Source organism: Benincasa hispida, chromosome 7 (genome assembly GCF_027475165.1).
Source record: "Benincasa hispida cultivar pf3 chromosome 7, pf3_genome.v1.1, whole genome shotgun sequence".
NCBI classification, from domain to species: domain Eukaryota; kingdom Viridiplantae; phylum Streptophyta; class Magnoliopsida; order Cucurbitales; family Cucurbitaceae; genus Benincasa; species Benincasa hispida.
Genome location: NC_143484.1, coordinates 14,695,366 through 14,720,806, shown reverse-complemented (window position 1 = coordinate 14,720,806; position 25,441 = coordinate 14,695,366). Strand labels below are relative to the sequence as shown.

Genomic DNA, 25,441 nt, shown 5'->3' with positions numbered 1-25,441 from the left:
TCATCGAGTAGTTAAAGTCGTTCGGGTCCAAAGTCCACATAATTCAAGTTTATTATGAAAATTTGGGTCAAAGAAGATATTGGGTCCAAGCCTATGCTGAAGGGATCGAATTTCGTGCGAAAGCGTACGAATGTTGGTGACATTGTATTTAATTAAGGTATATAGGATAAACATTAATCATGATATCACGCGAGTGAAACTTACCCTTGAAGATCGTCTTCAAAGAGTTTTTCTCATAACACAAAGTGCCATGAACAAGATGAGGAACACTACTATTGGGCTACCTTGCTATTCTCAGATAAGGATCAAGATTGTGGGATCCAAGATGTTATTGGAGAAAGGAATTAATTTACAAAAAAGTAAGAGGGAGTGAGAGAGAATAAAAATTTCATTTTGGTGATTTTTTTTTCAATTCCAAACACTTTGCAATTCACATAACACAAAAGAAGGAAAGTTAAGTTACGTAATTTGGAAAACAATTACTATTTGTTTAATTAAGTATATATCAAATCATATTTAATATAATAAAAATGAATAAATAAATAGTTATTGTTTGTTTAATTTAAATTAAATATCACATTTAATTAACTATGCATTTAAATCATATTAATATAACTCATATATGTAACTATTGTATTAAAAAAATCCGATGACCCAAAAAAATAGATCAACCTAACCCAACCCGTGCTGTTTGGGTGAGGTTATCAACTCATCTGGGTTGGGTTGGGTTCAAATAAATGAAAATTTTATGGGTTGGGTTGGTCCATGAATTCACCTAATATAACCCAAACCAATCCGAATCAACTCAAATTTATTATCAATTTTAAATTTTATTTTTTTTGTTACTCATAACACAATTATTTTAATTTTATTTATTTTCAATATTTTTTTTAATAATTTATTCTTCAACAACTCTTAAAAGTAGTTTATTTGCACTTTATAAAGAAAATTTTCACTATATAAATTGAAGTTGAATAGTTAATCTTAATTTAATATATGAAAATAATTAAATTAGATTTTTACATATTTACATTTTGCTTTTTTTAGAACAAAATTTTAAATAAATGACCCGATTAACCCGAACCAATCCAATCCAAATATTTCAAGGTTGGATTGGGTTGAGTTCATTTTTTAATAAAGATTATTTGGGTTGAAGAAATTTACAATCCGAACAATTGAGTTGGGTTCGCTAGTACTACTTCCAAGAAACTTTTAACATGGGACAAAAAGATTCTCTTTCCATATGAATGCTTTCAGTGGGCCATAGGTCCAAATGATTGTGAGTTATTTCCAATAATGTAGACATACTATTCACATACCTTAATAAAAGATCGACCTCCATGCATTTAGGAATTTGTATATCTAGAAATTATGAATTTACATATATGTATCATGAAATCTAGCTTAATTTCTAATATTTTTTTGTAACACATTAATTTACAAATGAGGAGAAGAGGGATTCAAATCTACAACTTAAGAAAGATATGTACTTATAGCTAATAAGAAGGAAAAAAAATGATCATGTTACTTACTATTCCCATTTACATTTAATGGTATGAGTGTGCCTGAAATTATATTTCCAAACCAAACCTCCATTGGATCTCCTAAGAACAAAGCTTTCCACCAACATATAAAGGCTAAATCTTCTCCATCCATTCTCACTTGTAATTTCTTCTACTTTCTCCACCCTCACTACTTTCTCTTCGCCGTTGTCGCTGCAGCCGCCGAACCAGCCGCCCGCTTCTTGCACCCATCTCATCTTCTCCACTAGGGCAATGCTTAGTCCTACGCCTAAAGCTTTTCCACTACTATCTAACCTATTAGAAACTTTAAACCAAACGAACCCTTTTCTATGCTCGTCTCCTTTCTCTCTCTCCACTTCTCTCCCAGCCACCAACACGACCTCTCTAGACACATCAATGGCGACGGTCACGATAGAGCTAGTTTCGTCGTTAGGGTTCTCGCAAGAGACCATCTCTTCCCAACACTGTTCTAGAGTGAGAGAGTAAATTGGTGATATTTTCATTTGTGTTCTTATGCTGATTGAGTTCTCTCTCACAAAAACAAATGGGCAAAACCTAATTGAGAAGAGAATGAAAAAAATATTATAGTATGAGACATGAGAAAAAATGGTTCGTAAGATATTAAAAGAAAACTCAAAAGTTGTGTGAAATATAATAAATCAACTAAATAAACTTTAAACAATGAACTAATTAGTAAGCATCATGTGACATGTTAAAATAAACAAACCAAATAAACTTTTAAGGATGAATATCTGGCAAAACGTTGAATTTGTAATATATTATTATGTCTACGCTTGCCTGGCCACCCAAACTTTTAATTCTAGATAATATAAGTTCGTTTGATAACTATTTATTTTTTATTTTTATTTTTTAAAGTTAAACTTATAAATATTACTTTAATCTCTAAGTTTCTTTCTTTGTTATCTACTTTTCATTAATGGTTTAAAAAACCAAACCATATTTTAAAACTAAAATAAGTAGTATTTAAAAATTTGTTTTTGTTTTTAGAATTTGGTTAAGAATTCAACTATTGTAATTAAGAAAGATGTAAATAGTTGTAAGAAATGAGAAGGAAATAAGTTTAATTTTCAAAAACCAAAAACTAAAAACGAAATTGTTACCAAACGGAAACTTAATAAACGATATCATTAAAAAAAAATTTATTATAATCAAAGCAAAAAGTGTAGAAACATAATTAAGACCTATTTGAAATTCGAAGATAATAGACACTAAAGAAAATCTAAACATTAAATTAATAATTTAAATTTTAAAGTTATTCATAATTGAAAGTAAAATGATGAAGATAGCGATGTCATGTGAAAAGATATATAACGAAAATATAAATGCATTTACTTAATTATTTTATAATGAAAATCAAATTTTAAATTAAAGTGAGAACCATAGAAATAAAAACTGAAAATAATAAGAAAGAAAATATAAAAAAAAAGAAAAGAAAAGAAAAGAAAAGAAAAGAAAAGAAAGAAGAAGAAGAAATAGATAAAGAATTGATGGGATACCCAATTGATAAGATTAAGAATGACAATATTCTGATGTTAGTATGGTGATCTCATAGTTTGAGAATGGTATGAGTTTGACAAATAAATAAAGAATATAAAATGATACATAAAATCAAGGAATGAAAATGCTGATGAAAATATTTTCAAATATAGAAACTAATAGATGTCTATGAATATTTATTAAGTATTTATTAGTAATAGATTATGATATTTTGCTATATTTGTAAATATTTTGATTCAGTTTACTATATTAGAAAACAACTCTAAAATCAAAATGTTTATGATACATAAAATCATAATTCTTTCAAAATAAAAAATTGATAGACTAGTAAGAAGAACAAGTTACAAAAATCACTTATAGATATGGTGATAGTTGCAATTATATACGCTCAAACTTTTCATTATTAAAAATTAAGCTCTCAAACTTATACAAGTGCTAAAATTGGATCCTCAAACTTACATAAGTGTAGAAATTGTAATAATTGTATAAGTTTGAACTGTCAAATTTTTTATCATTTGAAAGTCCAATTTCTATATCCAAAAATCAAGGTCCAGTTTTGATAATCATTTGGTTTTTAGTTTTAAATTTTTGAAAACCAGGTCTATTCTCTCTCAATTTCTATCAATAGTTTTCAACTTACTTAAGTAAAGGAGTCGAGTTATTAGCCAAATTTAGAAAACGAAACAAGTTTTTAAAAACTACTCATTTCTAGTTTTTCAAAACTTCGATTGGCCTTTTAAAATATTTGTAAAAAGTAGATAACAGAGAAAGAAATTTAGAGATAGAATGGCTGTTTACACATTTGTCACTACAATAAATTGAACTTTTCTTGACACATGAATAGTGGTAAATATAGGGAAGGGTTGCAGAAAACAGTTAATAAAGCCAAAATCACTTTTTTTCCCAGAAAAATGGATTTTTTTTTCTTTCGATTTTTTGAAATTTATAATCGTTTTTTATGTCACTAATTTATGACTAAAAATAACAGCAATTAAATATAGAAAAACGAAAAAGGCACAACTTTGGCGAGAAAAGATGGAACATTTCATTTTTTTTTTTTGTTTTTTTTACAATTTTGACAATTTTTTGTAAGATCATTTTCAAATATAGGAAAATGAGCCACCTTATTTACAAATATAGTAAAATGTCATTGTGGTTTTGAATCTCACTCGGATGCTTCCTGCTGCACGAGATTCGACAGTGGAGATGATTATTACTGATAGACATTGATAGATGTCAATCACTGTCTATCACTGATAGACAGTAATATTTTGCTATATTTGAAAATATTTTCAACAGTTTTCCATTTAAAACAATTACCCTCAATCATGAATATAACTCATTGAAGAGTGAGGTAAAAATAAAAACAGATGGTTATCACACGGGAGATAGAGATGAAAATAAAATTAAAGGGGTAAAGAAGAAAGTGAGTTAGGAGAATGTAAGAAAAAAAGGGTTACCATATTCCGACCACCACAGGAGGAGAGCGAGTGGTGAAGATGGGGAAGTTGAAGTCGGGAAGAAGCTGTCTACTAGAGGAGTCTAAGCCAAGAGCTTCTTCAAATGGAAGATTCAAAGTTGATGAAGAAGAAGAACGAAGTTTCCATCCTTTTGTTCGGAGAAACTTCGGCGGAACGCCGTCGGGAGCGACCGACTGAGCATAGAAACCGCCGCCGTGGTAACGGTGAATCTGAAACTGTTGGTAGATGTCTTTCAAGTTGAAGGCTGATGGCTTCTTGTCGCTTAAAACATCCCCAAAGCAACATGTTGTTATCTCATCTTCTCTTGAGCATTTATATGCCTTCCTATTAGACGGGTCAGGACGGATCAAAGGTCGTGTTCAAAATCACTTTAAAACATGCTTTTAAATTATATTTAAATTGAATTTTTTGATATGAAAAATAGTATTGAAAAATGTTAAGTAGATCCCCAACTTTTAATTTTGTATCCAATATATCTATGACATATAATAAGATTGAAATTTATGTCTATAGGGTCTAAACTTTTTAATTTTGTGTCTAATATGTTCATGCATATTTTCTAAATATTAAATAGGTTAAATATGACTTATTAGACACAAAATTAGAAGCTTAAAATTAGAAGTTAGGGTCGAGTATACACAAAATTGAACGTTCAAGATCGTATTAGGCACTTTTAAAGTTGATGAATCAAAATTTTGTCTTTTTTTTTGTCTTTTTTTTTTTTTTTTTTTTTTTTTTTTTTTTTTTAATTCAATAACAAGTAGAGGCAGGTGGAGAGATTTGGAACCCTTCACCTTCTGGACAATTGTGTATGTCTTGAACTAGATGAGTTACGTTCCTATGTTGACAAGTTAATAATCATTCCATAGATTTGGTGTGTGTTTTTAATTTTTCAAGTGTTTAATTTTTCATAATAAGTCATTTATAAAGAAATTAATTTTGACAATTATTTAAAATAGTTTTTAAACTTTAAAATGTATTTTAAACAATTTTATTAAAAGAGTTTAAATAATAATGACTTTTTTGAAAAATATTTTTTTTCGATCATTAATAAATTTTAGATGCCTTTTTGAATCACGGATGAATAATTATCTAATCATTCTTCTTGCTACTTTAGAAGGATTTTGGAAAAAAGAATAATTTTATATAAGTAATTTGATTATTTTAAATGAAATCAAAGGAAAATATTTGTAAATCATTAATGAATTGGTTTAAAATACTAATGAAAGATTACATTTTAAATTGTCCGATCATTAGTTGAAGTTTTAATTGAGATAACCCTAAAGTTTAGGAATATAAATTAATTATTTTTAATAATATATAAAATTTGACTTTCAAACTCTTAGAGTTACATTTAATAGGTCCTTAAAATTTTAAAATTTTTCTATCTTGTCTCTATAATTCCTAAATTTCTTTTTACCATTTAACATGTGCCATGCGGAAATTTGAAATTCTGATCTTTTGGTTATGCTTTGATTAGCTATGTTCGAATTGGCACAATTTACAATTTTTTTTTTATAATTCTTTAAACTCTAATTTTTTTATACAATAAACCAAGGTCTCGTTTGGTAACCATTTAGTATTTGTTTGAAAATTAAGCCTACAAACACTATTTCACCTCTAAATTTTATTCATTTGTTATCTACTTTTTATCAATGTTTTAAAAACTAAACAAATTTGAAAAATAAAAAAGTAGCTTTCAAAATTTGTTTTCGTTTTTGGAATTTGGCTAAGAATTCAACCATCAAACTTAAAAAAGATACACATCATTGTAAAAAATAGGAGAAAATAGGCTTAATTTAAAAAAAAAAAACAAAATGATTACTAAACATGACCTAAGTATTTACTATAATTCTCTAAAATTGTTTTTGTTGGCATGCTTAAACATTTTTTTTAGGTAAGGATTATGTGGTGGACTAGTTTCTAGTGAGTTTAGGTATTTGGTCAACAAGATAGAGAGAAATGGTTAGAAATACATTAAGATTTGTAAAACATTAGGGACAAAATTGACGGAGAAAATAGAGGTAGAAAGAGAAAGTAGACCTTTAAGATAAATATAAACAATATGAAAATAGAAATATATAATTTTTTACTTTTTTGTGTTTGAGAAATAAAAATTTAAATTTCTAATCTTTCAGTCGAAGATACCGTATATGTCTAAACTAATTAAGTTAAGCTCGATTAGGATGAACAAATAGAGAGAAGTTTAAATTTATTTACATAATGTAGAGGGAAAGATGATTTAAAATAGGGAAATTATATTGTATGACAAATACATTTTAAGAAACCAAAGCCATGACTTCAACTTTTTTTTAATTGTAGGTATGGCAATCACATAGCAATTACATAGAAAATCATATAACAATCACATAGAAATCAGATAACAATCAAATTTTCAGGCGAAAATTTTTTGACATGTTTGCAAAAAAGCAAAACCTAGGAACACGCGCTCAATTTTCAATTTTTTTTTTTATTAAAGTTGCAATTGTTCCTCTAAAATAATATAATGGACCTTGTTAAATTATTTTTAGTATATGTTTAGTGCTTAAACTTTTAGTAGAACTCATTTACTTATTGTAAATGCAATAACAATAGATGTACAAAAAGTCAATAAGAACTTTTTACAAATGTAGTTAGGTATGCAATTATATATGCTGTTCTAGATAAAGATTTGAGAGAGTTAATATTACATTTAACTAATTTAAGATATATATAAATAATGGGAAATAAAGAGAAAGTAGAGATAAAAAAGTGAAAAAGTAGACCCTTTTAGGATATATATATATATATATATAAAAGAATTATGAAGGAAGATCATTGAGGGACAAAAATAAAATATAATAAGATATATAAATAATTTAAGGGAAGAGAGAGAAAGAGACAAAGTTAAAAAGGCTTCCAAGATATATAATATTTAATTTAATATCTTAAAAGTATTTTTTATTAATTTTTTGATAATTAATTTTTATGATATTAAGTGAGGTGATAATTTTGAAAGTTAGATCACAAAACCAATGAGTTTAGCACTCCCAATTCTACTTTTTCCCTAAACTTATTTCCCCACACACATATTTTCTAAACTTAAGTTTCCTATTTTTATTTTTCTAAGCATAGACATTAATTACCGTATTAAAAGTCGATGGTTGGCTTCTCATATCCTCACAAGTATTGAATAATAATAACAATAATAAAAATTGTAGACTCAATTTGGTAATCATTTAATTTTTCGTCTTTTGTTTTTGAAAATTAAGTTTATATTATTTTGTTTTCTTATTATGGTTTGCATTTTTTTCTTACCCTAGTTGAAATCTTAGCCAAAATCTAAAAACAAAAACAAGTTTTTAAAAATTATTTTTTTCTAATTTTCAAATATTGGTTTGGTTTTTAAAATTTGGGTGGAAACTAGATAACAAAACAAGAAATTTAGAAGTGGAAGAGGTTTTTATGGACTTAATTTTAAAAATCAAACAACCAGAAACCAATGTGCCGTTTGGTAATTATTTCGTTTTTTTGTTTTTAGTCTTTGAAAATTAAGCCTAATTCCTCCCAATTTCATACCATGATCTACATATTTCTTAATTTCAAGGGTTATATTCTTAGCCAAATTCTAAAAACAAAAACAAATTCTTAAAAGCTATTTTTTTAATTTTCAAAATTTGACTTGATTTTTTATAACATTGATAAAAAGTAGATAAGAAAGCTTGAAAGTTAGTGTTGAAATGAACGTTTATAGCTTTAATTTTAAAAAACAAGAAACTAAAAATCAAAGAGTTATCAAACAGGTTTTTTAAGTTTTTTTTTCTTTTTTTCTTTTTATAAAAAAAAAAAACTCTCAACCTTAAACTTTTAGGTTTAACTTTCTTAAACTTAAGATTTCCATTCTAACCCTATGCTTGAAACCTCGCATCAAATTAGTTTAGTGATCTATTAAAAAATATTAACGTACAAGATTAAATAAATGCAACCTCACGTTAAAGTTTGATCAAAATGATAATTTACACGTCAATTAAATGCTACTAAAACTGTTGTAAAAAAAAAAAAAACTGTCAAAACTTGAGAAATTTTCACATGTAGGAAAAATGGCAAACTATTTACAGAAATAGCGAAAAAAAAATACGGATAGATATTGATAAATTTCTATCAATCTTTATCAATGATAGATTTGTATAAGTTTCTATCATCGATAATATCAACAATAGACTTCTATAATTTTTTATCAGTGATAGATACTGATAGACTTTTATCAGCCTCTATCAACGATAGACTTATATAAGTTGTCTATCAATATAATAGATGCTGATAGACTTCTATCTGCATCTATAACTAATAGACATATATCAGTTTCTATTATTGATAGGCGCTCATAATCTTCTATTAACGTTAATCTGTAATATCTATCATAATTATAATTAAATTTTGTTATTTTGAAATTCTCCTCCAAATTTTCAACAGTGCCTCTTTTAGATCATAATTTTTCTTGGATGAAATTATAAGTTTTAGTTAATAAGGCCCGACTTTGAGAAACATTTTGTTTTTAGTTTTTTTAAAAATTAATGTTGGTTTCTTTCAAATTTTCAATTATAGTTTCCACCTTTCTTAAAAAAAAAAAAAAACTTGAATTTCTCGTAAAATTTTGAAAATAATTTTATTTTTTTAACTCTCATTTGGTAACTATTTTGTTTTTTAAAATTAAGTCTATGAATATTACTTCTACCTCCAACTTTTTTCGTTATTATCTAATTTTTACCAATTGTTTAAAAAACCAAGCTAAAATTTGAGAATTAAAAAAAGTAACTCTAAAAATGTTGTTTTGGTTCTTGGAATTTGGCCAAGAATTCAACCATTGTACTTAAAGATTCACATCATTTTAAGAAATGAGGATGATATATGTTTATCTTCAAAAACAAAAATAGAAAACCAAATAGTTACCAAATAAGGTCTTAGTTTTCAAAACTTAACTTGATTTTTTTTAAAATATTAGCATGAAGTGAATAACAAAACGTAGAAAATTATCGATGAAAGTAGCTGTTATAAGCATTCTTCTCAAAAAAAAAAAAAAAGATTATCATACGGGATCTAATATTTTTCTTTTATGTCTATTTGGTTTTTAAACTTTAAAAAGTGTCAATTTAGTTCTTAACATTCAATTCTATGTCCAATAAGCTCTTGACACTATTTAAAATTTTCTATCACTCACAAATCTACTAGACACAAAATAAAAGTTTAAAGTCATATTAGACATACAATTTAATTTTAAATCTAATAATCTTATTTAATTTTTAAAATTTTCAATTATGTCAAAGATTTATATGAGACACTTTTTAAAGCTTTTGAGATGAAACATACACAAACTCAAAAAATCCAAAGTTTGAACTGCTAATTAACTTCCCTTTTTTGGAAACAATATTTCACAAGTGTGTGAGTTAAGAGAACATATGCATAAATAAAATAATAATAATAGTGGAAAAAAAGAGGTATCTCTAAGTTACACGATCATTAAGAGCAATATACTGCAAAAAGAAAAAAAAAGAGCATAGTTCAACTGACAAAGTATGTGTTAGCCACCCACAAAATCGGTGATTCGAATTCTACGACCCAACTTATTGAACTCAAAACAAAAAAAAAGAGCAATATACTACAAAAAGAAAAAAAAACATAGTTCAACTGACACTGTATGTGTTAGCTACTACAAAGTCAGTGATTCGAATTTTCCGACCCAACTTATTGAACTCAAAAAAAAAAAGAGCAATATACTGCAAAAAAAAAAAAAACATAGTTCAACTGACACTATATGTGTTAGCCACCACAAAGTCAGTGATTCGAATTTTCCGATCCAACGTATTGAACTCAAAAAAAAAAAAAAAAGAGCAATATACTGCAAAAAGAAAAAAAGTATAGTTCAACTGACACTATATGTGTTAGCCATCACAAAGTCGGTGATTCGAATTTCTCGATCCGACTTATTGAATTCAAAACAAAAAAAAAGAGTAATATATTGTAAAAAGAAAAAAAACATAGTTCAACTGATACAGTATGTGTTAGCCACCATAAAGTCGGTGATTCGAATTTCCCGACCCGACTTATTGAACTCAAAATGAAAAAAAAGAGCAATATAATATTAAAGAAACAAGGGAGGCAAAAAGAGAAAGGGGAACTAACCCTTTATGTTTGCCACGAGCTTTGATAAGATAGTAACGATTAGAAGAAAGAGGACGATCAAGAACAGGCAGCAACCAAACTTTAGTGGACTTAGCTTCTTCATACTGAGAAGAGCTATGAATAATTGTCAAGATTCTATCTTGTGGAAATGGCGGCTTCTTAATCCTCCTCCGCCTGCAAATCCCCCAACAGTACGAATCCTCGGCTTCGGCTTCCTCATCTTTCACCACGAAAAGCCCCGAAAACGGTCCCTCCGTCGCTGCCACCGGCATCGAAAGGCTGCTCGGCGACCTTCTATATAAGGAAAGAGGCCGACTCACAAGCATTATTTCTCTCTCTTTACACCCTTTTTCTTTTTCTTGCTTTGTTGCTCTCTGTTTCTTTTGAGTGTGATTTGGAAGTGGAGAAGAAGGGATTTTATTAGAGGAGTTTTTTCTTTTCTTTCTTTTCTTATGAATTAAGAAAAAAAAATGGAGGGTTTTATTAGATATAATCCTAACCACTTTGGGTCGTGATGAAAACTTTCTAGAAGTAACAATTGAGCCTCTAAACTTTAGTTGGTAATAATTTAGGGGCGTTTGAAGCAAGAAATTGGTTATTATAATTATAGATTATTATAGATGGGTTATAATAGTTTGTGTTTGGGGTGTTGATTATTTTAGTTTGGATTATAATAATATGTGTTTGAGGTGTAAACTATTTTAGTTTGAGAAGAAAATAGTAAACAATGTAGCAAATAATTAAAAAAAATGATGAATGTAAAATAGTAAAAAATGTAACAAATAGTAAATAGGTAGTAAATGAGAGTTTTGAAATAGTGTTGACTATATCTAATCGGGGAATACATAATAATATTTATTGTAGCAAGAGGTGGTTATTATAGTCTTAGGATAGTTTTTGCCCCAAACACACTCTTAGTCTCTATACTTTCAAAACTTTGTAACAATTTAGTCCATACAATTTGAAACTTTTAACAACTTAGTCTTCTATCATGAAAAATCTCATTAGTTTGTAATAAATTTTATTTCCAATTAGTTTATCGATCTACATGAAGAAATTTATTAAATCTTAATAATAATTTTTACAATAAGGACCAAACCGTTACAAACTATAAAGTAGTATGAGAACTAAATTGTTAAAGGACATTAGTTAGAAAATTGAAAGGATGTGTTTGGAATGCATTTTCAAGCATTTAATTGAAAAAATAAGTCATTTTGGAAAAGACTTGAGTGTTCGATAACAACTCAAAATAGCTTTTGGAATGTATTTGCAATAATTTTTGTTAAAAGTGTTTAAATAAAAAATAGTTTTTTCGAAAAAATACTTTTTTTTAAAGTCAATTCAAATAGGCTCTAAATCATTACTAACTAAAATTTAGAGACTAAATAATCGTTATTTCCAGGAAAGTTTAGAAACACCAAAAGTATATATATATATATTTTGCTTTAGGGATGAGAAATGGAGGAAAAAGAAAACAAAGTTATTGGTGAATGGAAACTCCAATTTTGGTCTGATAAAGAAGGTCTAATAATTAAAGTTTGATGGTGATAAAGAACAATCCCCACTTCATTATATTTTTTTTTGGGTTCACTTTAGGTAATCTTTGATACGGCCATGTTTGGTTCTTTAAGCCAACTTATGTGAATGACCACTTTTGTTTGGATATGTTTCCGAGATTTGTTTAGAGATTTGGATATAAAGGAGAAAAAAAAGAAAAGAAGATTCGTGCACAAATGAAACATCATATATAATTGCCCAAAATTGCATCCCATTCACAAGTAGAGTTTGTGAATTTTAAGTTCTGTTTAGTAGAAATTTGATTTTTGGGTTTTGATTTTTTTTAGATTCAACCTATTTTCTCTTAATTTCTTTTTTGTTTTCCATCTTTCTAAATAAAAGAGCTAAGTTCTTAGTCAAATATCAAAAATAAAAATAATTTTTTAAAACTACTTTTCTTAATTTTCAAATTTTGGTTTGAATTTTGAAAATCTAGACAACAAAGCAATGAAACCTAGAGGTTGAACGATGCTATTAAATGCTTAATTTTCAAAAATCTGGCAAATATCAGATTTGATATCCTTTATTGAAATAAATTCGTGACTTGTACAAAGTATGCTAAATATACACAAGGTTACAAGTATAGAAGGGAAGTATAAAAACATGGAAGGAAAATATGAACTCTAGCCTAATTCAAGCTAATTGACTTAACTTTAGCTAAATACATCTTAAATGCATTAACACCTTCTTCAAACTCAAGATGGTAGAGTAGAGACTAATTTGAGTTTGTTAAATAACTGATGAAGTGTCTATAAGACAATGCTCTCGTGAAGATGTTGTTTGGTTGCTCAATAGTAGAGATGAACTGTAAAAGGAAAGTGTTGCTTTGGAGATGGTGACGAATAAAATGCAGTCATTTTCAATAAGTTTAGTGGGTTCATAGAAGACATCATTGTAAGTAGTTTGGATAGCACTGCGATTATATCACAATGAAGTATAATAGCAGATTGTTGAGGAGCTTTCATACCTGCTAGTGACCTGCAAAACCTAATAACTTTGATGTAGCATCAACAAGTGCATGATATTCAGATTTTGTGCTTGAGCATGAAACAATAGTTTGTTTCTTACTACGATAAGAAATCCAAAAAAATGAGGGAATCACCTAAGTAAAAACAATAATTTATGGTGGGTTGTCTATCAATGGGATCTCTAGCCCAATTAATGTAAGAGTAACTAGATATGATAAAAAACGACTGTACAGAGAACTTAAGTCCATGATTAAGAGTGCCCTTAATATATTGTAGAATACGAAAGACAACAAGAAAATATGGTTTGAGGAATAGCCATGAATTGAATGACTATGTGGATTGTATAGGCAATATTAGGGCAAGTCACAGCCAAATAAATAAGATTACCAAAAAGTTGTCGATATAGTATGGGATCTTCTAGAGAAACACTGTAAAACCCGAGTTCTAATTACCTTACTTAAGTATGTTTAAAGAAAGGACTGGATATTACTAAGGTTTAAGCCTGATATTACTATTATTTTATTAAAAGTTAATGTGGAATTGTAGGGAAATGGGTAAAGAATAAGAAAATGAAGAGGAAAATATTTAAGTAGTGAAAACTTGGCTTTCAGGTGCTTAATAAGCTAGCCTTGCAAAAAGAAATTTTGGCTAAGTGTTGGTCGTGAAAAATGGTGGCTGAGCATTGAGTAAACACAAGGTAGACATCGAGTAAATGGCATCGAGCATCGAGTATGTGAGATCGAGGAAGGACCGTGCATCGAGTATGTACGATCGAGGCAGGATCGTGCATCGACTATGTATGTTAGAGGAAGGATCGTGCATCGAGCATCGAGTATCCCATCAAGCATCGAGCTTTTCCATAGAGTATTTTACAGAATACCATTGAATTTTCCATTGAGTATTTACCAAAATGCCATAGAGTATTCCTTCGAGTATCGAGTTTTGCATGAAGCGTTCAACTTTAAACCCTAATTAATCTGGATAGTTGACTTAATCTTGGCCCTTATCTCCACTAGTGAGTGAGGTGGCTTAAGAAGATTTCATGTAGAAGGCTGGACGATGGTATAAAAAGGAAAAAGGGAAATTTAAGAGCTCGTTTTGGACGATTCCTTCGAGCAAATCAAGTGATCTTGGTACCATTGGAAAGCTCTGAGAGTCTAGTTTTTGAAGCCAAGCCACTGGAAGGAAGTCTCATCAGAAGAAGGTCGGAGAAAGAAGGAAGTAGTGAAGGGTTTCATTTTTGGGCAAATTCGGGCCATCTACGAAGAATTTAAGATCTAGGCCGAACCACATAGAATTTCAAGCTGAAAATTTAAGGTAATATTGTTACCATCTTTATAAGTAAGTTTATAGAAGGAACTTTTGTAAGATAAAGTTTGGGGTTTGAGTTACATATTTTGGAAATTAAACTTAGAAATTATTATACGAGCAGGCAACTGCTTGAATTGGGGCCGATGGTGAAGATTTGATGCTTTAGAGTAAACCATGAAAATTCTTAAGCTAAAATTTTGAGGTAATTTTGTTAACCCAATTCTAAACAAGTTTGTAGAAGCATTTTCCTTCAGATAAGTTCTGGAATTCTAGTTATTTATGTTAGAAGATGAATTTGGAAAGCTTAATGCGATAAGATTAATATGAGCTTAATTCTGAAAATGAGTCTAAAAAGTAGACCATAGCTAGTAACTAAAGTATATTGATATGTTCACAGGGTTGGCATTAATAGGAGAAGCTCATCAATCTTAAAAGGATTTCCCAAATACAGTGAGTGACTCTAATGTTTACAAATGTTTATGAATGATTTAGCAAGTCATGCTTTAATGAAAGTTACTTATTGATAGCCAACCTTCAAACGTTTACCAAGCAATTTACTTTACTGATGTTTATGAATGCTTGATAGATTAATAACTTATAAAGTATGGATAAGTCTGGTCCAGACATGATGTTCTTAAGTGATTAATGTCTAGTGCTTATGAAGTATGTTGCCCTAGGCAAAACCTGAATGGTTAGCGCATGATATTAAGGAAAGCTAAGTCTATAAGACAAAACTAAGTGTGATGTTTATATGAAGGACTCCTAGTAAAGTATGTTTACTCAATACCTCGAGGTGGTAATCGAGCTTAGAGATGGTTGATGATAGGATCCTAAATATGTACACGTAGGGCCAGTGGGACTGGGAAGAGCATGGACAAAGGAGCCACAACCCAATGCAATTTCAAGTTTCAGTAAAACTTATTAATGAAGAATGCTATACGTTGAGTTGGTTCTGCATTAGTAAGAATTATGAAGAATGATAAACCATGCGATTTCATGCTAATTGATGATAATTTTATATGTTTTCAAGAAACTAAGTTTCATGAGATTGCTTAGCATTTTCCTCAAGTATGTACTTGTTTTATCGCATGCCAAGGGGATATGTTAGTTTTATTTCAAATTAAGTATTCTATGTTGAAGCATGCATTTTAAAGACTATAGCTAAGTTTCTACAAATTCTAAGCTAAAAGCTATGTTCTGAAAGATTCATAATATGTATGATTTTAAAGCATGATATGTTTTTAGTAAGTCGGGTACTGAAAGTATAGAAGGTATCCATGAAGTACCTAAGGTGTTGATGGTACTTAGTAACTCCACGTGCACGTAGAAAGTTTTGAATGAGAGGCCAAAGTATGGGTCTCCTAGGCCATATTTTAGTAACCTGAGGCTAAAGTATGGGTCTCTTAGCCTGATACAAATGTTGGGAGCTTGAGCGATGAATGCTCGTTCTCAACTAAGATTCAGGAAGTATTCATAGAATGTTATTATGTTTTATGCTTCAGGTTTTATGGAAACTATTTGATGAGTTACAGTTAAAGACATAAGTAATGGTCAGAAGTGACACACCTTGACTAAAGTTATAGTTGAAAGTTGGGCCAGAGGGTCCCTCTCTCAACCAAGTTTTAGCTTAGTAAGGTTATGCTCAAGAGCGGACCAGAAAAGTCGCTCTCTTGTAAAGATGTTTTAGTGTGGAAGCTAAGGTTTGAGGGCCTCCTAGAGCTGATGTCTATGATGCCTATATTATGTTTAGCTACATGTAGAGAAGTTGTATGTAAATACTTGTTTGACTGAATTCTCAGTTTTTAGCTATGGGTTCTAGTTCACGATTTCTATGTTCAGAATGATTGTCATGTTTGTGTTTTATGTTTCAAAGGTTAGTCACTCACTGAGCTTCTAGCTCACCCTATTTACATGTTTTCTCCACACGTAGCGGTCACTCCCCAGAAGACGACCCTACTGTTGCTCTGTCACTCAAGATCAAATTGTTAGAAAGTCTAGTGTGGGTTACGTATAAGTAGTACACATGTATTATGTCATTTAGGGACTAGTTGAGTGTTGAGTTCACTGTTTATGTAATGTACATAAGTTGTATTAATGAAGAGTAATGTAGAACTTTGTTAAAGAATGTTATTATCTTAAGTTTATGGTTGAGTGTGTATGGATTTCAGGCGTCTAAGTCAAGTTAAGTAGGTTAATAGGTAGTAAGTGCCAGTGAGAAGGTTGATAACTGCTACAGTCACATCTCCTTGCAGGTTTAGACAGAAATTTGGGAGGAGGGTTGACAAACACCATCGAATAGAGCAAAGGAACATTTGAATCCAGTGGTGTTGATGATGTAGCGGAGTTAGTAATACTAGATCGAGTTAGTGGATAAAATGCATATTTTGCTTAAGATAAATAGTATCCATCAGGGCAATGAAACCTCAAGCCCAGGGAAATAGTTGAAGGATCCTCAATCTTTCATCTCAAAGTGGTGCCCTAAGATAGCATTGCAAATAAGATATATAATGTGGATCATCACCTATAATGATCATGCCATTAACATATAAAAGGAAAAGAACAATATCATGCAAAGTTTAATGTGTAAATAGTACTATATTATGAGGATTGGAAGTAAACCTAAGTTGGGTTATGATTGAATTGAAGGTTTCAAACCATGCTCGTGGAGCTTGTTTCAGACCATATAAAGCATGACAGAAAATACATACCTGTTGAGGTGGATGAGAAGTACTAGTGGTGGTTTCATACATCTCTTTAGATAAAGTGCCATAGAGGATGAAATTTATTACATCTATTTGAAGAAGGAGCCACTGTTTGGCAGTGATAACAACTAAAAGATTGTGAACATATGCCATGTGAGCAATTAGAGCAAATGTATTTTCATAATCAATTCCATATTCCTGATAGTAACCTTTTGCAACAATGCGTGCTTTATACACTCAATAGATCCATTAAAGTGTGTTTTGATCATATGAATCCACAAGTATCCAATAGGTCTTTTTCATAGAGGTAGATCAATATAGCCATAATTATGCATCTTTTATAATGCATGAAGTTCCTCATTCATTACTTGCTGTTAGAGATGGTTAGTGCTAACCTCATGATAAAAAAGTTAGGTTCAACAAGAGAAATAATAGTTGAGAAACAATGATAAACATGGAGATGATGAGGTATTTCTCTTACCCAATTAAAGCGACGATTTGAGGGGCAAATGCAGGTTCAGAATCAGCAATGACAACAAGTGGTGTACTCGGGGATCTGAAGTGGTGCAGATTGATCAAGCCCTTAAAGCTTTTATGTTCAACTTTGTAACCAATAAAACAACAGAGACAAGCACAAGGTTCAAGTAGAGTATGTTCATGAGGATGAAGAAAAAGTAAGCATTTAGATCCAAAAATTTTAAGATGAGGGTATGAAAAAGAAATACCTTGCATACAATGCTCGAGTTTAGGAAGGGTACATCAAGTTTTTGCAAAGTAATAATGTACCCAACATTATTTTTGCAATAACACTACAACAAGACATTCTTGACTAAATACTATCCTTAGAATATCTCATATTTTGATAGCCATTTAGCTACCCTTCTTGGTCAGAAATTACTAACACTATAGTAATTCTGTAAGAGTAACCCTCTGTTTCCAGACATCAGAATTCAACCCCAATGATGCTCCTGAATTGGAAAGTCAAAGTTGAAAATGACTTTAGAAATCCTATCCATTACTGGAGTTTGAGTTGTTCCGAATCATACGTTAAAACCCTCTGAGGGGATAACCGTCGTTAAATGACTGGTGAGGCCGACTTAAAGACGACAAACATGCACAACATAGGAATCTCACAGTCCAAACAAACAGAAGAGACTACAAGATACATTGATACATATCTTTCACCCATTTACTATGAACTACTACCCCATTCACTTTGATCTTGACCTCATGGAAAACACTTTCTGGAGATCACTTCCAGGGTGACATGAAATGTTGCATGGATCTCACGGTGGGAATTTTCTAGGAATGTGAGAATTGAAATCAATATATCGTATATTTGATTTTTCATTGAACAACTTCCCCTCATTCACCTTAATATTGATTCACGCAAACACTTTCCAGATGAAGGTCATTCCTCGGTTAACATGAAATGCCACATGAACCTCACAATATGAACATCTTGGGACATGAAAATTAAAATAAAAATGTCACATTTGATTTTATGGCGAACAACTTCCCCTATTCACCAAAATCTCGATTCATGTAAACACTGTCCGAATGGACGTCACTCCTAGGATGACACAAGATGAAACATGAATTTCGATCGTGAACTCTTAGGGACATGGGAGCTAAAAATAATCATATCATATATGTTTATTAATCTCCCACTAAAGTGTTCTAACATATCATATACGTTATTTTTATTTTCACTAAAGTGTTCTAATAGCATATCATAATATTATTAAACTCCCATTGAAGTGTTCTAACTTTAAACTGGGTATAAATTTTCTTAGGTTTGTTCCAGCTAATTAAACAACCTAAGTCTAGGTTTTTATCCAAGTATAACGTTTATATTTGGAGTTTAACCTACAATGTCTAGGTGATAAATCAATTTTAAAACCTCACACCACTCACGTATTGCTCATTAAACCGGTTAACAATGCTCAATAATTCGACCATAATCTCCAAGTAGGAGGTGTTCCGTAGAACATCAACTTAAATACCCCAGGCCTTAGACAGGATTATATACCGTTGAGTTTGTAACCATATTTTACAAGATGTTGACCTATTTTAACTATTAAAATAGGTGATTAACCTACGTGAGCATGCAACTGTTCTTTGTTATGAATTTTAAATGTCTAACTAAATTTTATAACAACTTACAAAATTCTAGACATGCTAAACATCCACAACATACATAAAAGACATTCAATATTTAATATAACATTTATATTAAATAAAAGAAACCCTAAACATGCAAACTATATATTATAACACTTTATAATATACTTTCAATGCATGTAACATGCTTCCTATTGTGGGATTTTAAATCTACATGGCATACTTTATGCATATACAAGATTTATTTAATTATAACATACATCACATGTATAAATAATTAAACACATACTGATATGGTTTTAGTTTTGGCATTTTCAAGAAAACAAAAGCCTAACTATTACAAAAGCAAGAATTGGCTCCAAAACGCTTCTAGATCGCTCGAATCACCCCAAACCGGACTCGAACCGCTCGAACTAGACCTCTAAATCTTCAAAAATGGATGAACCGAACTGAATCAAGTCAAACCGGACCTTCTTGACTCGAACCGGCTAGACCAGTTTAGCTGGACCACCAGTTTTGGTTGAAGCGTGCATGCTGGGCTGGGGTAAGCAGCGTTGCAACGCTCTCTCTTTAGCGTTGTGACGCTGTGGGCATTCTTCATCATTTGGGCAGCAACATGAGTAGCTTTGCAATGCTCAAGGGTAGCGTTGCAACACTGCCTGGACAGTAGCTCAACATCAAAATTTTACAGCTCGACCTTCTTCACTTCTTTCCTTAATTACATCTTAATTTCTACTCTAATGACTCAATAAATTACAGACTCTTGAGCACACAAATAAGCTCATCAATCAAGAGTCAATTACAAATTTAACAAATGAATCAAAGAGAATTTTAATGCCAAATCTTAGAAAACCATATCAGTGCACCATTTTCACATATCTCATGAAAAAAACACCCACCAAGCCAAAATTAAACCAAATTGAATGCTTAAATGATACTCTGATACCAATGGTTAGAGTTAGAAAACATGCAGCGAAAGAAAAACGAATCATTAAGCATTCTAAAAAACAGATCATTAAGTATTCTAATTCATTAATTTTAGCTTTGAATTAAGCATACTCCATAAATTATGAAGAGGGTTTCATGACATATCTTTGAAGAAACACTTGAAACTCTAACTCCAGCTGTAATTCCTCTTCAATTCAGCTTGTGAACCACCTCAAGGTCTTCCTTACTATCCTCTTGGTGCCTTGGATTGAGTTGTGGGATTCAAAATAAGCTTAGATTAAGGAAATTTGGAGGAAAGCAACATTGGTTTACAACAACCTGAAGAACCTTTCTTCAAGAGTGATTTTCAGCCAAAATCAACTCTTTTGTATGCTCAATTCCACTCAGATTCTTTAGGATATATAACAAGATCATCATGCAAGAAGAATTGCTGTATGAATTGCACCTCCTACTTGAAAATTGGAGCTGAAGAATGGTAGAATTATGAGTGAGCTCTTTGGAAAATTGGTGGAAAAATCTAAATTTTTTTTGGAAATTTTCAAAATTTCAATTTTTTTTTCTTTTAATGATTTTCAAAATCAATTTCCAAAATTAATTTTGTTTTCAAAAATGAAATTTTATTAATTTTAAAAAATTAATTTAATAATTAATTTATCTAATAAAATTAATAATAAATAAATTAATTAAACAATTTAATTAATTCAATTAATTTAATATCAAATATTAAATTAATTTAACACTACTTACACCATGATGAATCCCTATTGATGAATTTAATATTTTAATCATATTTAAATATTAATTGATTCTCCATTTTCGTTTAATTCTAAAATTAAATGTGTAATTATGTCGCATATAATTAATAATTCTCTTAATTCGAATTTGAACGTTTCAAATCAACTTATCTTGCTACTCTAAGACTAATCCATTTGTGAGCTAGTAGAAGGACCTTTTGGACCTACAAATCATGGGCTCTAACGATATGAGATTAATTAGCTAAACTCTTTACACCGAATTAACCCCATTTGTTAACTACTAGGTCACTCCACTAAAGCCCAGAGTTGCACTCCCCTCACTGTAGATATATTATGTTCACTCGATATAACCATGATTAGTAAGTTAACCCTTCACAGGTTATTCATAATAACGGCTGGGTCAAATGACCGTTTTACCCCCGAGATTACCTCTTGTTTCTTAAGTCCCACTAATCCTCGAATGAACAATTGGTTTGTGATCCGATCATTAAATTGAGTACCTCCCGGGCCAATGAAAGGATGGGGCTTCTTATTCAAGACTTGGAATCAACACTTAAGGGAACAACTTTTCTACTATCCCTGGAAGCAAGTAGGAGTTAATTCCATCTTGCACCCTATGTCCCAGCTATCTACCTAGTCTTACCTCTGAAATAGAGGTTTATTGAGTCAGCGTTGTTGAGCCAAACTTCACCTATGAAAATCTAAGAATAATCCCGAATAAACAGGAGTTCATAGTTAGCTCAGGATTCAGGTTAAGTTACCTAGGTCATCGCTTTGAAATAGTCAATCTTAAACAGTAAACAACGTTATAAAATAAAATGACTTATTTCGTGGTTTGATCTTGTACAAGCTCATTGCACAGGACACCCCCACTCCTCATGTCATTACATGTACGAATCGGGATCACTTTGTCTGTAGCACTTTACAACTCCTTGTAACAACCACAGAGTGAGCCGCATCCAATAGTGTTACCAGAATAAGGCACCCAACCTTATTCATATACTATAGACCATTTTGACTATTTACTCTAACTTGATCCACTTTTATGTCTACACATAAAGTTCAAGTATTCATGTAATAGTCATGGATCTTTTAGTTTATTGGATTTATTTCTAAAATGAATGAAGCAATTCATATAATTAATAACAACTTTATTGAATTTTTAGAATAAGTTTAATTGTTTACAAACCATGAGTTTTAGGATGTAAAACCCAATACTAAAATCCCTTGGTTTCTCAAGTAGTGATTGATTCTATTTAGAGCAATCTCTCGATTTGATCTACAATAGTGTATGAAGCAAACATTAAACAATATGAATGCTTACTTATGTATTACTTAGTAACGTGTTAGTCTTATCTTTCCCAACCCATTATGAATTTAGTTTCTCATGCTTGAGGGAAAAAACATGGATGGATAGAAGAATGTAATGACATTCATATTGATAATGAGAGTTTTTCCATCTCTACAAAATAATACAAATACAAATGATAAGAAGAATGAAATAAAAGATGAGGGTGGAGAGTTTCAAGACACAAGTTGTAGTTTCTTGCTTACTTGGCTCCAATGGTGGCTGTTTCACGACGGTTGTAATGGTGGTGATGTTCTTCTTGTTGTTGAGAATGTCCTAAAAGTCACCAATTCGTAAATATTGGAAACATATTCTATTTATCAATAAAAGTATTATTGAGTTGTTCATTCAATAAAATGTTATTGATATTGCATTCTGTTATAAAAATCCAATAAATGAATCCATGGCTATAATATGAATACTTTAACATTATGCAGAGACATAAATGTGGATCAAGTTTTAGTATATAGCCAAAATGGTCTATAAGTATATGGATGAGATTGGGTACCTCATCCTGGCGATACTATTGGATGCGGCCCACTTTTTATACTGATATAAATGATGTGATCACAAAATCATTTATGTAGAGACATGTGAGTCGGAGCATTCTATGCAAAGGATATTTGCATAAGACCGGACCTCGAACTACTCACTTTTATTTATAACGATCGTTTACTGTTAAAACTGATTATGTTAAATTTTATGATCTAGGGTAACTCTATCTTAATCCTGTGCTAACTATGAACTCCTGTTTATTCGAGATTATCCTTTGATCTGCATAGGTGAGAGTCGTTCAACACCACTGCTCAATAAGCCTCCCATTCTAAGGATAAGACTGGATAGATAGTTGGGGACATAGTTCTGCAAGATGGAATTCACTCCTACACAATTTAGGGTTAGCAGATAGGTTTTTCCCTTAAGTACTAACTCCTGCTTTTGAAGAAAAGGGCCCCATCCTCTCATGGCCGAGAGAGATATGGTTTATTAGTTGGACTATAAATCAATCCTTCAATAGAGGATCAGTGGGAGTTTAAGAAGCAAGATGTATTTACAGAGGTAAAACGATAATTTCGGCCTAGCTGTAAATACGAACAACCCGTGAATGGTCAACTTACTTGATTATGGTTAAAGTGGACAAAATATATCTACAATAAGGAGAGTGCAACTATGAGCTATAGTGGTGTATCTTGATAGTGAACAATTATTGATTAATTCGGTCTAAAGAGTTTAGCTAATTAATCTCAAATCGTTGGAGCTTATGATCTGTAGGTCCATAAGGTCCCTCTACTAGCTCGTAAAATTATACCTTGGATTAGTGAATTGTGTGGATTTGAAATGTTCAAAATCCAAATTAGGGTTTTGAATTTGAAGTGTTCAAATTCAATTTAGGCTTTGATTTATTACATTCAATATAATTAAAATGTTTAAATTTTTCGAAATTAAACGTAATTGGAGATATTAAAATATTAATTACCATGAATATGATTCATGTATAAATTAGGCATTTAATTTAATATTTGATATCAAATTATTATTTATTTATTTAATTAAATTTGTTTAAATAAAACATTTTTCAATTTTTGAAATTCAAATTCAGATTTGAATTTGGATTAAAATATAATTTTGGTGAAAATTAAATTGGAAAAATGAAATTGTAAATGGAAAATAGGAGTTAGTGGATTAATCCATTAATCAACACCTATCCCACTAGGATAATGCTGATTGAAGTGTCATTCAGCTTGTTTTCTTAGTGCTTGCATGAATTAGCTCCATAAAAGCTTCAAAATTCAGAATGTTGGAGGTGAATGAAAATAGAATTTTTGAAATTCTCCTCTCTCTCAAAACCTCTTCTCTTTTACTTAATTGACTTCAATTTAGTGTTTCCACCATGCAATCCAAGTTGGAGAATAGTAAAGAAGATCATATTGGTGGTCTAATGGTCTTTTGGAGATCCAATTTGTGGAGAGGAGCTGGAATTGTAGAGATTCAACAAAGGTATTGTGTTCTTGAAACCCTCTTCCTTGAAATGAGTTTTCATGCATGCTTTTAAACTCAAATTAAGTGTAATTAGAGTGCTTATTGATTCTGATTGCTTTTGCTGCATGCTTATTCTTTCCATCAATTGGTATCAGAGCATGATTTAAACACTCAATTAACGTTAATTTGAGTTTGGTGAGTGATTTTCTATGGATACATGTTTGTTTGACTGATATGGTTGAAATTCAACTTTGGCATTAAATTTCTCTTCGATTATATTGTTAAATTTATAATTGACTCTTGTTTGATGAGCTTATATGTGTACTCTGGAGTCTGTAATTTTATTGGAGTTAATAGAGTTGAAACTAGGTTGTAATCGAAGATTGAAGCAAGCAAGGTCAGTTGTAGAAACTGGATTGGAGCTACTGCCCTTGCAGCGCCGCGACATTGTTCATAGAGCGTTATGACGCTGTTCATCTTGGAGCCCGAGGCGTTTCAACGTTGGGATGAAGCATCGTGACACTGTTCATCCCAGCCCAGAAAGGTGTACGTGACGTAGCTAGTTCATAGTTAGAGACTGGTTTGACCGGTTCAACCCAATTTGGTCCGCTTCAGTCTCATATAGAGCCTTGAAGAGCCAGTTTAGGCGATTTGGGTCCCGTTCAGGTCGAGTCGAGCGATCCAAATTCAAATTGGAGCTATTTTTAATTAATATTTGTGATAATTAGTTAAATTTGCTTGCTTAGGATGCTAAAGTTGAACCATATCGGTATTGTTTAAATATTTTATGCATATAATATATGTTAAAAATTAAACATGTATGTGCATATAATAGGCCAAGTTCACCATAGGAAAGCATGTTGCATGCATAATCATATGTTATAAGTTAGTTATAATATATAGTATGCATGATTAGGGTTTCTAAAGTTTAATATAAGTGTTATATTAAAGTTCGATTGCCTTTGTTGAATGTTATGGATGGAAAACATATCTATTATTTTGTAAAGTTTGAATGTCTTTGATGAATGTTATGGATGGAAAGCATGTCTATTGTTTTATAAGTTGTTATG

At 30.7% G+C, this 25,441-nt stretch overlaps 1 protein-coding gene across 1 annotated transcript; it reads right to left on the bottom strand.

Moving 5' to 3' along the window:
* Positions 1 to 1,320: 1,320 nt before the first annotated feature.
* On the bottom strand, positions 1,321 to 11,135 carry LOC120081171 (DUF1262 family protein (DUF1262)). The gene is made up of 3 exons (XM_039035856.2): positions 10,682 to 11,135; positions 4,502 to 4,846; positions 1,321 to 2,078 (listed from the first exon to the last, which is right to left on the bottom strand). Exons 1-3 carry the CDS (start codon positions 11,005 to 11,007, stop codon positions 1,532 to 1,534), a joined length of 1,218 nt encoding a protein of 405 aa, XP_038891784.2. The 5' UTR covers positions 11,008 to 11,135; the 3' UTR covers positions 1,321 to 1,531.
* Positions 11,136 to 25,441: the final 14,306 nt, after the last annotated feature.